Source organism: Falco rusticolus, chromosome Z (genome assembly GCF_015220075.1).
Source record: "Falco rusticolus isolate bFalRus1 chromosome Z, bFalRus1.pri, whole genome shotgun sequence".
Classification (NCBI taxonomy): Eukaryota; Metazoa; Chordata; class Aves; order Falconiformes; family Falconidae; genus Falco; species Falco rusticolus.
Genome location: NC_051210.1, coordinates 36,699,219 through 36,713,647, shown reverse-complemented (window position 1 = coordinate 36,713,647; position 14,429 = coordinate 36,699,219). Strand labels below are relative to the sequence as shown.

General features: G+C 37.6%; 1 protein-coding gene across 3 annotated transcripts in view; it reads left to right on the top strand.

Moving 5' to 3' along the window:
• Nucleotides 1-14,429, top strand: part of SYK (spleen associated tyrosine kinase) — a 53,658-nt gene that overhangs the window by 29,030 nt on the left and 10,199 nt on the right. For 2 of the 3 annotated variants that reach the window (XM_037374045.1, XM_037374046.1), the window contains exons 4-7: nucleotides 1,945-2,083; nucleotides 3,516-3,597; nucleotides 4,598-4,647; nucleotides 9,300-9,368. In XM_037374045.1, coding sequence (XP_037229942.1) covers nucleotides 1,945-2,083; nucleotides 3,516-3,597; nucleotides 4,598-4,647; nucleotides 9,300-9,368 — 340 coding nt within the window. The remainder of the gene's footprint in view (nucleotides 1-1,944; nucleotides 2,084-3,515; nucleotides 3,598-4,597; nucleotides 4,648-9,299; nucleotides 9,369-14,429) is intronic. The other variant, XM_037374047.1, reaches the window with a different exon arrangement.

The window sequence follows — 14,429 nt, the reverse complement described above, 5'->3', positions numbered from 1 at the left end:
TCACTAGAGCTAACTGTATCGGAGCCACTGTTTCCTCATGTGAAACATGAAGGACATTTTACTGTTACTGGGAAACAATGCACTGCATTTTTATAATCTTACTTGTGCTGTATTCTGAACAGAAGTCTGAATGCAATGAAATGCCATTCATTGTGGTTTAGAAACAGTGCCCTCTCTTCTGATAATATTTTTCCAAGCCTTTGTTGCTAAGAGCAAGTAAGAGTCATTCTTTTAGCAGAACCTGTTGCTCTCCGCTGGTCAGTCAGCGCAGAGGAAATCAGCATACTGAGAAAATACCTGCATGTCATGAAAAACCACGATGTGTTTCAAGTTTCTTTAGAGACACTAGGCAAGTTACTTTGGTTTCAGAAAAAAACCTAAACCTACTTGCTTTTTATTTTATCCAGCATCCTGTTCACATCTTAGGCAACAAGAATCACTCTGCTTGAAAAAATAGTTGCATGAATAGTTCAGCAAAACACAGTTTTAGTTCAACCTTGAGTGAGTCAGCTGATGAGGAGAATTTAATGCTCTGCAGTCTTCTGAGATATGACACAAGCACACATGTTGCACAGCAAAGCTTTCCAACACCTTAAGTGAGAGTATTTCTGCTGTGTTTCTTTTCAGGGCTTTTGAAAAATTGAAGGGAGAGCGAGCAGATTTCTGTGCACACTGGAACAAGAAACATTTCAGTGTTGCTGAACCTGAATTTTCTTACAAAAATAAATTACTCAAGAAAAATTTAATCTATCTCTACTGCCATCTCACTGTCAGCAGCAAGTGAACATGGGCAATTCAAACTAAAATGAAAAAACATACTTTCTAAACTCAGAAACCAACGATGATGGAGCTAGTAGCAAATTCCTATCTACTCTGGGTCCAGTCATGAGAAGATGCTGGTCTCTGTGTGAGCTAGCCTTGAATATGCATAAAACAGCTCTGCAACGCTTTACAGGCATCTTAGATGTTGCTTGCAGACCTCCTGGAAGAAGGAGAACATCCTGGTTACCTCTGAATTTTAGATAATGTTTTTATATTACATTCCATGATGTCTCCCTGGTGAAGTTGAGACCAGATATATATACCGTGTGAAATTTCATGTGAATTTTTATGTAAAATCTGCAACAAAGCTTTAATGTCTTTAAAGAAATTATAAGAATAGATGAATACAGAAATGTGTGATTTTCTTTAAATCCCTAGTCAGACAAGCTGTTTCAGTGCACAAAGATTTTCCCTTTATTTGTATTTCATGTTATATTATTTTACTGTTTTGTCTTCTGCCCTTGCTGTCATCTCTTTATTTCAAAATAAAAGAGATAAGAGAGAAAACCCTTACTTTAATGAAGGCATTTATCTGCTGTTTTTAATTTTAGGTCAGCTGTAGAGGAGATTGAGGTGTAGCTGCTTGTTTACAAAGCCCATGGGAGTCTGAGGCCAAGATCCAGCACTTACAAGCAGCTACGCCTTAATCTCCTCTACAGCTGACCTAAAATTAAAAACAGCAGATAAGTGCCTTCATTAAAGTAAGGGTTTTCTCTCTTATCTCTTTTATTTTGAAATGAAGAGATGACAGTAAGGGCAGACGACAAAAGGTTTACAACTTGTACACAAGCCTTCAAATGCTTCCTTGCTTGGAGAGCTATTTGTGCATTGCACAGTGTTCTGTAGCTGCCTAGCAAAGAGCTCCACACTGTGGATTTTCTGTTGTCATCGGTTGCTGCGGCAGGCAGAAGAAATTTGAATTTTAGAGCATTCTATCTGGAAACAAATGACACTATGAAATAAATGAAAGGCTTAACAAAATGCCTTCAGATTTTGCAGTGCTGATTTTGCTTTCTTTTTAATTCAAAACTTAAAGGAAAGGGTGATTTAAAAAATAATTTTCAACACAGATGCTCGTTCCTAGTAAAGTGGAACCTTCAAGAATCTCTCTTATTCCTACAGTATCCGAGAAAGGGACAGCAATGGTTCCTATGCCCTGTGCCTGCTGAATGATGGAAAAGTACTGCATTACCGTATTGACAGAGATAAAACAGGAAAGCTCTCCATACCGGATGGAAAAAGATTTGACACCCTCTGGCAGGTCTGTTAGATTTGAATCACTTGGTTATCTGTCAGCTGACTAAGGCAGCTTGTTTTACTTTGTTGAGTGACAATAGTCTTTAGCTAAACAGCAACGTGTTTGGGCGGGTTATTTGTCATGTTACCAACTTTACATTGTTTCTATACATGAAGAAAATATATCTTAATGTAGAAAGCTATGTAAGTGTAGAGAGTTTAATAATTTTTCAATGTGATGTTGCAGCTTGGTCGAGTTCAAAATTGCTGCAATTATTATTGTTAGCTGAACATTCTCTAGAATCTAAGGCAATTTACATTTGCAAGTGACCATATTCAATAATGGCTATACTAGGTGTAGTCTTGCTGATGCCCTCTACAACAGCAATAAACAGAATTCCAGGAAGCACAAAAGGGATGCTTTAGGATGCTGTACACATACTGCATCCTCTAGCTTTGAAATTCTCTACCTTCAATGCGGAAAAAGCATAGTTTGCTAAGGGTTACCACGAAAATATGTCTGAAGCCTGGTAAGGATTAGGCAATTAAGGAAAGCATAGTTGATTATGCTATAGTTGATAAGGAAATTGAATACTGGGGAAATGAGTACTTAAATTGAAAATGCTAGGGGAATTGAAACCCCTGCAGAAATCTCTTATGTCCTCTTGCTTAAAATTCTATTAAAACAAGTAAAGTGACTCATAAATCTAAACCATGAATCTTTATTTGCATATATTAATTCTTAGCCTTTCCTGTAAATGTCCTGTGTATTTCTTTCCTAGAGTCACTGGAAATTTAAAAGCAACTATGGTATCTTACAAGTTTTTTGAATACACCTGCAACTTTTTCACTCTCGCCCCGGCCTCCTTTGTACCTAATTGCACCAAAGCCAGAGTAGCAGTAATGAGCCTGTAATAAAATGGCATGGAGAGGACAGTCCAGGAGCAAAAGTGGCTATAACTGTTCGTGCTGTACATTTATTAACTGCTTACATCCCATTGTGACTTCAAGGTCCAAAGAAAGCATTTGCATATTAGGAAAATTCCTGTGTTGTAGTTGTACCCATCCTGGAAAAAAAAAAAAAGTAATTAAAAAAAAGAGGCCAGGACCTCAGGGGTATAAGAAGAAGTTATTTGCTCAGAATTACAAAGCTGGTGAGTAACAGAACCAGGTGCAGAATGCTGACTCTTAAAAATCCAGTTCCTGGGTCAAGTTCCAGATTCATCCACAAGGTTACTTCAGAAACATGCACCCCTGCTAAACAGAAGTAAAGATGGGGTAGGGACATTTGCAGTAAAGATCTGCTGTAGGCCCAGTTCATTTGCTGTAAAATATACCAATTATTGTACAGATGCATGCAATTTTAAAGAGGCAATGTATTTAATTATAGCTCCCTTATCTTTTAATATCTTTTTCTCTCCTTTTTTTTTTTTTTTTTTCTCCTCTCATTCTGGTAGTTAGTTGAGCATTATTCATACAAACCAGATGGATTGTTAAGGGTTCTTACCATTCCCTGTCCACAGCTCGGCTCAGAAAATGGTGAGTTATTCCTATTATTTTGGTATGCATAAACAGCCATGTTAATGATGATGAAGATGTGTGCATTTTTTTCCACTTGCTATGTAGGTGGGTGCAGATTATAGTAGATTAAAGTTTGATTAAAAGAAATGTAAATGTTAAATTTCCAATTTTTCAAAAGAGTCAAGAACTGTCAGACCTGTAGCTTATAGCTTAAAGGAGGCTACCAGCTCCAGTTATTGCTGCTTTAAATTAATGTCAGATCCAAAATGTGCTTTGCTGCTCAAAGTGGCAGTGTGTGCTACTTGGCCCACACGCACTAACAAGGCGGTCATCCCAGCACTCTTCCAATGGTCTTTGCTCAAAGCTAAGACCAGCACGCCAGCAGAATTGCTATGGGTATTCAGGTTGGGTGTAGCGAGAGGTTCACGCAACAGGCGAGCGGCTCGTGGATGTGGAGTTGCTTCCCATGCTGGTGAGAGCCAGGCAGAGCAAAGGATTCGCTGCACCCGATGCTGAAAATAGGGTCAGAGAGGCATTCCCTGATAACTTGGCAGAAAGGAGGGGAAGGAGTGTGGGGGTGTCCTGAGGTCTGGTATGCTCTCTGGCCTGTTTCTTCTTTAATGTCGTGTTAATAAAACCCTGTCCTCTCTCTTGCCCTGATGGCCAAGGGAAAAAAGGTGCTTCTGCCTGATCCTTTTCTAACTCATGCTATTCCAGAAGAGATGTTCTTTCTCTAAGGACTTTTTCTGTCATTCCAACTGGATACAAGTGCCATGGTGAAAGGATATGACTGTACTTTTTCTGCTCCTTTGAATCATTGAGGCATTGCACGTACTTTTGCCTCTGTGGCAGCAAGTACTGGAGTCTGCTGCACATTTCAGACAAAGGCAAAGATAGGCCAGGAGAAGCACTGTAATGTGATTTAAAAAACAAAGTTGGTCCCCTTTGTAAAATTGTTTGTTCTTACAGTACGTTTCTGACCTTACTCAGTATCCTTCTACATTTGATTCTTTTACAGATAACATTGTTTTTAACACTTGCCCTCCTCTTCCTGGAACTCCTTCTAAGGTAAGAGTAGGTGGTGATATAGCAGCAGTATTCATTTGAGAAGGCTTATAGTCACATACTGCTCTAGGAATCCTAATGCTTGGATATTATTGCAGCAGTAATTTTGTTTTTCTAGGGATATAAGCAGTAAGCTGAAAAGAATAATCGTAACATATTCTAGCACAATTATTGCTTTCATCAGTGTTTTGCACGAGCTATTCATCATTTAATTATGTTAACTTCTTTTATACGTATAATGTATAGGAAAAATGTTTTTTTTTCATATACACAATGCCTTGTTGATGGTCATGTTTTATCAATGTGTATCAAAGTGACTATATCAACAGTAGGAGAGTTACTGCTTTGTTTACATTGTCCATGTCAAGAATCTGTTGACTGAAGCAGAAATGGAGGTTCAATTTGCTTTCATATTTGGTGCAGTAAAGATCAGACTTTGCACAAGGGTTTGATTCCTTGTGCAGTGAAATTAGGCAAAGCTGTTTTATCGACTTGAAGAATAGTGAGCAAGGCCAACTGTGATTATAATTGCCTAAGTTCTCAGAGTCCATTGATTAGAGAAGCCACCTGAGGTGTGATACATAACACCATTTCATTCAACTGTACTTGATCTCATCTGAAATAGGAAGTTTAATTTAGTTGTTTTACCACTCCTCGGAGAACCTAATCAGGTAGGTCATTATCTTGATGCATTATAGAAAAAAAACAGTTTTGTTAATGTAGGCAATTACATTTAGTTCAGTACTGTTGAGTCCCTGTGAACAAACATTCTCACTGGAAATTATGCAACTGGAATTGGTGCCTTTTTTTTTTTTTTAATGTTGCCTGAAGGTTTGGATCTGTGCAATTTACAAAGATGACCATGAAGTTTAAGCACATGAGACCACATGTATATCATCTGGTGTACAACAGTTATAGAGGTGGATCAAGCACCTTCAGTGTGGGAATTATCCATAGAAAATTTTGCAGTTTAAATGTGTATGACAGTAAATTCAAGAAATCGTATTTTAGCTATTTAACTTATCAAAGAAGTAGTAACAACAAAATAAAAAGTATACCTGACTAAGCTAACTCGTGTTTGAGACCGTGCAGTGAAAGTAAATGGGCCAACCTCTTCACTTTTCATGAGTGCATTGCAGTAATGCTACCCCAGTTGTTCATGATGCTTTACAGGTAAAAGACTCGGTCACGCTAACAGGATGTGATTAATCTGTCCTGAGGTTAATGAACTCAAATGAAGAACTGTTCATTCAGCAAATAACAAAGGCTCACTTTTGAGGAATTTTGAAACAAGAGACATATCTGTCCACATGTCACTTCAGCCTAGAAGTGGTAGAACTACTTTCCACTAATATGTGCCTATGTCTTTCCACTCAGAAGGAGCCCAGGCGATTAGCCAAGAGTATATGCCTTGCTTTTAGGTGAGATTAATTCCACCCTTGAACATGTGCTTTTCTTGCAAGTAGCTGACTTAAATATGCTTGGTCACTTGCATGTTTTACGTACAACCATTAATGTTTTCAGGACTGATTGGTAGTAATTACATTTAAGTCTTGTGCATGATGGATAGAAGGAAGAGCACCAAAGATATGAGTGAGATGTGTTGAGTGCACATTTTGCAAATATTGTCTTAAAATATTTCTTAAAGTTACAATATGTTTGACATTCTGAACTTCTTATAACAGAAATATGAATTTTGTGTTTTCTTTAGATAAAACAAGCCTGCTAAGTTACTTTTCTATAATATATAAATAGAAAGTGGAAAATTTAAAATGAATATTACTATTTATGGAGCTCAAAGACTTCAGTTAATATTGACAGGTTCTCATACATTAATATCATTATGCAAAAGTAGTAACTCACTGAAGACCACTTGTAGCTTTTTTTATACACAGAGCCTGAAATACAATGAATTTGGATTGCAAAAGCAAAAATGCATACTGAAAAGAACAAATACAATCATGAAGACTTATGTAGAGAATGTGCAATCTATCTTCACATTATTTCCACCATCTTAATTAAGAATTAAGAGTTTCTGACATTTCTGAAGTACTGCATCTTTTTTATTTTACAAAATGGATTGCCAAAATATGTGAATTGGGATTGTTAATGTTTGAATTGGGACTCAACATTATTGAGATTAATTGGAGAAATTTCCTGGAGAAACAGGGTGAAAGAAACTGATGAAAAATATTGCACTTCTAGTAGTCAGCTGTAGAACACAGGATGGATGAAGGAGCAGTGACAGTTTTTCAGAGGTTGCCTATAGTGGGTCAGAATGGGAACAAGGACCAGCAACCATCATGCTGGTAGAAGAAAGGGAAACATCAAGAGTGTTTCCAGCTTGTTCAACACTGGTAGGGTCTCAGCGTGATTACTTTCACCAGGTTTTGGTGCTGCACCAAAGAATGTTGTCCAACAGGAGATAATCCAGAGCCAGGCAATAGGAATGATCATGACATGTGAGAAAAGATTGATTAGAATAAAGAAGAAAAAGAAGGACAGTAGAGGGACACAACATGATTAACAGCTGAGGAAAGGAGGACAATGGCCTGTTCTGAGGGACAATCTAATACTGGTGTTCCCAACCAGACCACTTTTTCAATATATTTTTATTTTCATATATAGTAATGCCTGAAATACACAGATGAGATTCCAAAACCTTAGTGGAAAGCATGCCCAAATATAAAGTTGCTTTGAAGCTAAGAGAGAGTATGACCACTGTAGAAAGATCTGCTGGATGATGTACAAGGCAGGCTGTCCAGCTAATTTCACTGCAGACTGTTGGTGTGTAAGGGCTTGGAGTAAAACCTACAACATTAGGGAAGGGATCTGTGTAGCTTGCTAATGCTCCAAGAACAAATGTAAATAATAAGATGTTACTGTTTCTTGTCCCTTTTTCTGTAATCTGGACATCTGCTTTTTAATGATACTAATATGCTTCCTCCGCAAAAGGAAAGACTTTCTGCTGAGTCTGTATTGGATGTAATTTCTCCGTGCGGAATATGGAGGCTTTCTCCTTCTTACTTCTCTCAGCACGTGTATGGACCGATACTTTTCTTGCCTTGCACCAGAAACTCCATAGCTAGATTTAAGGTGATTTTGATCCCTTTTGACTTTGTAAATTACTTTTTTCTCCATGCACACCATCCCAATACGTATTTAAACCTGCAGAGGAGATTTTGTTATGAGCCTAAAATCAGCTGTTGACATTACAGTGAAGCTGCCAACTGCTGGCCAGTTACCAAATCTCCATTGAACCTCTTCCAGTATATTTTTAGCCACAGTTTATCAGATAGTAAGAACAGGCCTACACCTTATGACTACAGCATAACTTCAGACTAGTACTGTTGCTGTCCCTGAGTAATTTCTCTTAGCATGCATTTGTATTTCTAATACGAACATTTGAGTTAAGCAGGATTGCCATCAAGGTAGTATATGCAGAGATATAGAACACAGGATGGATGGAGACAGGGAGCTACTTCCTAAACTCTTCTGACAAGAGTATAGGGAACCACGCTTACCATGTTCAAAAGAGCACTCATACTTCTTTGAGAATTTATCTGCTGCAAATCTGTAGCTAAGAAGTGCTTTGGGTTTCATTTATTCACAATATAGAAAGAGTTTTCTGAGGTAAAAGAAAATAGTGGATTCAATAAGCTTTCTCAATATGCAGTAACTGACTTTTTATCTATCGTCGCTATGAGGACTGTCAAGCATCAAGAAAGTTACTTTTCAAGCAGGAGTAGGGACTGCATGGCTATCCTTCGACTTTTGAAACAAAATATACCTTTTTTTAATGTGAAATCAAACTTATTTAAAAAAATAAAAAGCAACTAGGAAAAATACCAATCTGATCCATTAGAAAAGCTGCCTTTTCGGGGGCGGGGGGAGGAATCCAACTGGGTTATTTAAAACTTCAGCACATCTAACGTAAGAGTTCAAGGGCTGTTTCAAGTGGCTGTGTATGTGGTTCATTATGATCTCAACCTCAGCATAAGCCTAAATGTTTGGTCAATAACTACTGCATCACAATTTTAATTAGGTAGGCATGATCTCTCAGTGACCCCTAGAAATGTTAGTTAAGTCACATTTAATTACATTTATGTATTATTGTAAAGCATATTTGCATTTCTTTTAGAAGTATCTTTATACAGAACATAAGTGCACATGTAAGATGTAAAGCCTGTTAATTTTCATTTGGAATTAGTATCTGTTTCTGTGCTTTTTCCTTCAATAACCATGTTGTCCTAAGGCTACGGTATGTCTCAAGTCTTGTTTGATACATTGCTCATACTTCCAGACACTAAAGTTATCAACTGATTTACACGACTAAATATGCGGGGAGTGGCTAAAGTTCAGGAACAGAGGTAGGGAAAACATACTGTGTAAAAGATCTGGGGAAAGGGTGATGTGCTTAAATTTTAAAAAGGTGTATCTACAGATTCAAGATGGTTTGAGAGTAATATAGTTGAAAGAAAAGTTAGTACTAAGATTTCCTGTAGTACATTTTTTGATGCATCATATCTGTACTTGCAGGCACACACAAGAGAAAGGTTAGGAGTGTTTTGTTCTTATATACTTCTGTTTTGTAAGATGCCTTTAGCTATTTTCCTGACACATTTACTGTTCCTCTTTGACATTGTGGTTTCTAGACTTGGGCAGGAGGTGGAATTATCTCAAGACTCAAATCGTACACCTTTCCAAAGGCTGGCAGCAAAAAGGTGCCTCATATAGTCTTTCCAGGTTTTTGACTGAGTTAAAAGGACTTACACTTGACTAATTTCACTCTTTCCCCTCAACCACCCTTTTGGCTTGCAATTACTAAATGTGTGTCTTAGCTACTAACAATCAGATTGTGAGATTTTGTAAATTTTCTGCTTCTTTCCTAACAATCTGCATAATTATGGCCTAGTTTTTATAATTAAATAATGGTTTTGAAGAAATTTTAAAAACAGAGGAACTATTTTTAATTTATTTCTCACATCCCAAAATATTAGTGCAGATCTCAACATGTCTGCAAATAAAATGTGATAAAATGTTTTTCAAAAGCCAGTTACTTACATCAGAACAAAATGGTATTTCTACTCTGAACTATCATTCCTAATGAGAAAATTGGCTTGCTTACACAATAATGCTACTATTAAGCACATTTAGGGAACAATTTGTTAATAACAACCTCAAAATATGTTCTTACAGGACCTGTGTGCACAAATCTTGTTATGCATTGACATTAATTACATTTGGACAAATGTGAGATGTCACAAGACCAAGCAGAATGGGAAAGGTGATGTCCAGGAGTCAAGGGGAACCCAGCCCTGTGCTAATGAAAATGCTGTTGCATGGCTGTCCAGTAGTTGATGTAGTTGTAAAGCATGTGGTTAATGAGCTTTGTTTTCATGCTGAGAATAACGTGTGTCCCTGTGCCACCCATGAGTCTCTTTTCTTGTTTATTTACTTATTTCCAGTTGCTCCTCAACAAAAATGAGACGCCATAAAAGGCACTAGAGGTATGCTGTTCTTCAGAGTTAAAAACTACATTTGACATATACTGTATTTTATAATCCTGCTAAATAACAATTACTCCTTTTTTATAACTTCACTTTTATACTGAAGTACCAATAGCTGTTGTCATCTGTATACACTTACAGGACCCACGTCTCATTTTTAATGTGCTGTCATCTTGTACAAATGCATATATAGGCTCAGGACATGTTCTAAAGCCACCTGAAAAATATTGCCATACTACCACACATTAGACTAAAGAAGTATTTTGGGTCTGTTCGAAAAAGTGAGTGTGGTGTCTGAATCCTCTAGACATGGCTTTGGTCACTCTGCTGTCTGTTCACCTGGTAAAATCTGTGCTTCTCTCTGGTTTCTTTCTGCAGTCAAATACCTATTTCCTGACTTCTGGAGAAGATGCACAGAGTACAGACTGAAGTATATTTGCAGAGAAAGACCAATTGTTTAAGAAAATAATTTAAGAATTCTGATTTGATTATAATTTCTGTGTACTTAACCTTGAATATCCAAACCCATGTATTTCATCATACTGCCAAATTTTGGACTCTAAACAAAAGTCCTGCTCTGAATGTTTGCAAGATTTACCATCCCTTAACCCCAATATGCAGAGTTTACGTGATTAATTAGGCACTTCCCTTATGTCAAAAAATTTCAGACATTAAACGGAAAATTTACACTGCTGTATTTATTTTGTCTTGGAACTTATGGGTTCTTTTGAGTTTCACAAACTGGTCATTTGTATATAATTTTAGGACTCATCAAAAATTTTCAAGCTCTTCTACTCAGTAATGTAGAATTGGCGGTTTAGTGATAATTGAAATGAACTCATGCCACCTACTGGAAATTTAGATGTTTCTGCCAAAGCCCAGGATATGGCTAAGGTCTTTGTCGTGCAGTATTTTGCTGTTCAGTTTGGTTTAGCAAAGTAAAACGACTTTATTAGTCCTACCTATACGTTTTCATTTTTGCAAATCAGAATTATAACCTGAGAAGAAATAGCACTTGCTGTACTGATTGCCTTCAGAAATATTCTTTACTATAAAATTACCATCTTTACTATAAGAATCAGAGAAATTAGAGCTGTCCATTCATATGCTAAAGTAAATAGTAAGTCGGTCTTGTTCACATTATCAACTAGATGCTATCAAACCTGAAGGCCTTATCCATGCATAGAGGGTGGTATTCCTTTTGCTAGAAAGGTATCTTTCGGTCAATGCAAACTCTGCCTGCTGCTTTCCTCTCATTGTGGTTGTGGCTATATTACTATAAAAGTGCAACTCTAGTATAGCCAGTCCCTAATAATGGGAAGAATGCCACATGTAGATTAGCTTAACTGAGGGTACCTGAGAAGTTTAATCAACTAAAATTAAACCCTAGCAGAAGAAAAAAAATATTTTTATGTGAAAATAAGACAGGCTCAAAACAGCTTTCTAGTATGAGAGCGTAAAATGACAGCCTGGCCCATAGTTTACAAGTGTACAAACCACAAGGTGTCGCATAGTATGTGCCAATTTTAACAGGCTTCTCTAGTGGACTCTTTTCTTGTATTCCTTTTTACTGAATGAGCAATTCCATGGTCATTTTGTGGTGCTTGTAAGAATACAGGGAGTAGTCTCCTACTCTATACCTTGGTTGTTTTAAGGCAAAGCTCCCTTTGTCAGAAAAAGATTTGCAGAATTAAACTTGCTGTTTTTAAAGTGTAGGGCAGTGTAAGGACTCTGGATTTAGGTGACAGTTAAGTAAAAAGGAAATTTTACTGTACTATTACCCAGACCAGTGCATGTGCAACGATAAATACCTCCTGCACCATTTCTAGTCAGCCTCACTTGACTTCAACAGAAAAATTCCAACCTTCCTGCTAGAAAATCCTATTCAGAGGTATGTGGGTTGCTACACGCAGCAAATACATAACTGGCAGAACTAAAGAAAAATATCTGAGGTTTTCTGAGTGCTGCACAATATTCCCAAGTTAGTAGTATGAGCTGAAAAGGTTCAACCAGAAATATTAATCAAAAAGACATTGTTAAGCTGTTTAATTGAATTGCAACGATAGGGAATATAATTCCACACTTACATTAGTTAACTGAGCCAGCACTAATAATATGCAAGACATTATCACTCTTCTTAAACATGAGCAACTCTCCGAGAACCGCTTTGTTAGATTTGGTGTCACTGTGTCATTTCCAGTTCACAGCTGCAGAGTTTTATTCACAAGCACAGGAGTGATGCACTCATCTTTTTTTAATGCAGTTCCTGTTCTTGAATTGCAAAGAGCAGAAATTCCTCTGTACATCCTTTTTGAGGAGTCAGCTATGTCATGGCTACAGTTATATTTTTACCGGCTGTTGTGCAGTGGTGAATGGATTCTTGAGGTGTATGCATTTGGTATACATGAATTCTGTTTGGGTAGTCCAAAGTATGCTGGTTCATATGCTGAGACCTAGGGTCAAGAATATTTAACTACCTTTCCAGTCTGCAACTATTACCAATCACATGTGACCTTATGCCCTCCAAGTTTTTTAAAATTTGTGGGGCTATCCATTACTTGCTGAGTACTTCTTAAGTGTTTCTGCCCTGTGCAGCAGCCAGATGAAGCTTACTTCTCAGACCTATACAAGGTGTTGCAGTGAAATTTGCACTATCCATCATTATGATTCAGCCTGCAGTGTTATATTGCTATCAAAAGAGCAGCCCTTCCTCAAGCACTAGGTTCAAGTCTGTTTGAAATGTTGAGTTTATAATTTTCAAAGGCTGTTCACAAAGTGCTTGTGTCTCATTCCTCATAAGCTTGGCTTTTGATGAGGAAAAGTGGCACACAATCTCTTTACTTACCTAAAAATGAAGAAGATCTGCTGAAGTTGTACATGTCTTTGGACTGAATTTATATTCCTTGTTATGTAACAGCAACTACACAAGCTCTATCCATCACTTGACCGTGGAAGGAAAGATGATGGAGCTGCCATGCTTCATTGGTTAGCTCAGAGCTACAGCTACGCCTGTGTGACTTCACGTAATTGTGACTACAGAGAAGGTTCCAGTGTTTTAAGTGAGGGGTGTGCTGTGGAACATATCAAAGCTTGGGTTCAGATATTCCCATCACACTTTTTGGTGCATAGTTGAGGTACTCCCCACAGTGAACAGAGGACAATTGATAGTCCTGTCAAAGCTTTCAAAAAGCAAAGGAGTCCTAGAGTGATGCAGTCTCTTCTAGATGTCATTTTCTGAACACTTTGCGTTTCTATCAGGAAGATTATTTTAAGGGTAAAGTACACAAAACGTACCCTTTGAAACTGTGATTCTATCATTCCTAAATATTTCAGAACTTTCCTTCCAGTTCCAGTATCCTGGGAACTGCCACTGAAGAATCAGCATCTTACTCCCTTTCTTAAGAGGTCACCATATTTTTATTGTTTTTTTCCCACTGTGCTTTTGGACACCTTGCCCAAGAAGTGTTAACCAGAGGCTTCCATAAAATCTGTGCAATGTGGCAATCAGCACCTGCTTTATTTGTACTTGTATCTGTTTAGCAACAGGTATTAATGTCAGTCCATACTGCTCTGTATCCACTCAGTTAATTGATTCCAATTACCTTTTGAAATGTAAAATTATCTCCCTTTTAAAGTATATATATAGTTAACATAGGAAGCAAGAATACATCTAGGAAGCTATCCAGTGGAACTGTAATCACTTCTTAGTGGTAATACTGAATGGGTCATAGTAACTAGCAATAAGATAAAAACCCCTAAGTATTCTTGATGTGTTCTGAAGCAACATAGAATGTATGACATGCACAAACTAAAATCAGTATAATTCACTCTGATGAGGTTTTGCTTTGCAAAAGATGGTTAATATTTTTGACTGAACATAATCATTTCCTATGTACATCCTGACAGTGCAGGGAAAGACTGTCCTAACTGTTCACACTGAAACTGCCAGCCCATTACTTGAGAGGTTTGGGATTGCATTCCAATATTAGTGGGGGGGGAGGTGGGGTTAGTGAATGGCCTGTGTGTGAAATAAAATTATACAGGTCTTGGAAATAGTTTTTAACTTGCAGACCTGGCAAGGAATACCAGGCTAGAAAAACAAAACCAGAGCTGAGGATCTTGTTTTATACCATTCAATTGCCTCCTTGATCTTGAGTCTGGCAGGTCATTTTGGTCCCTGACCTATCTCAGAGCCATCTCAGGGCTCTTGGGGCTTGCCCTGACAGCAAATGGCCTTTCAACACTGTTTCACAAGACTGAATGATTCAAGTCAGA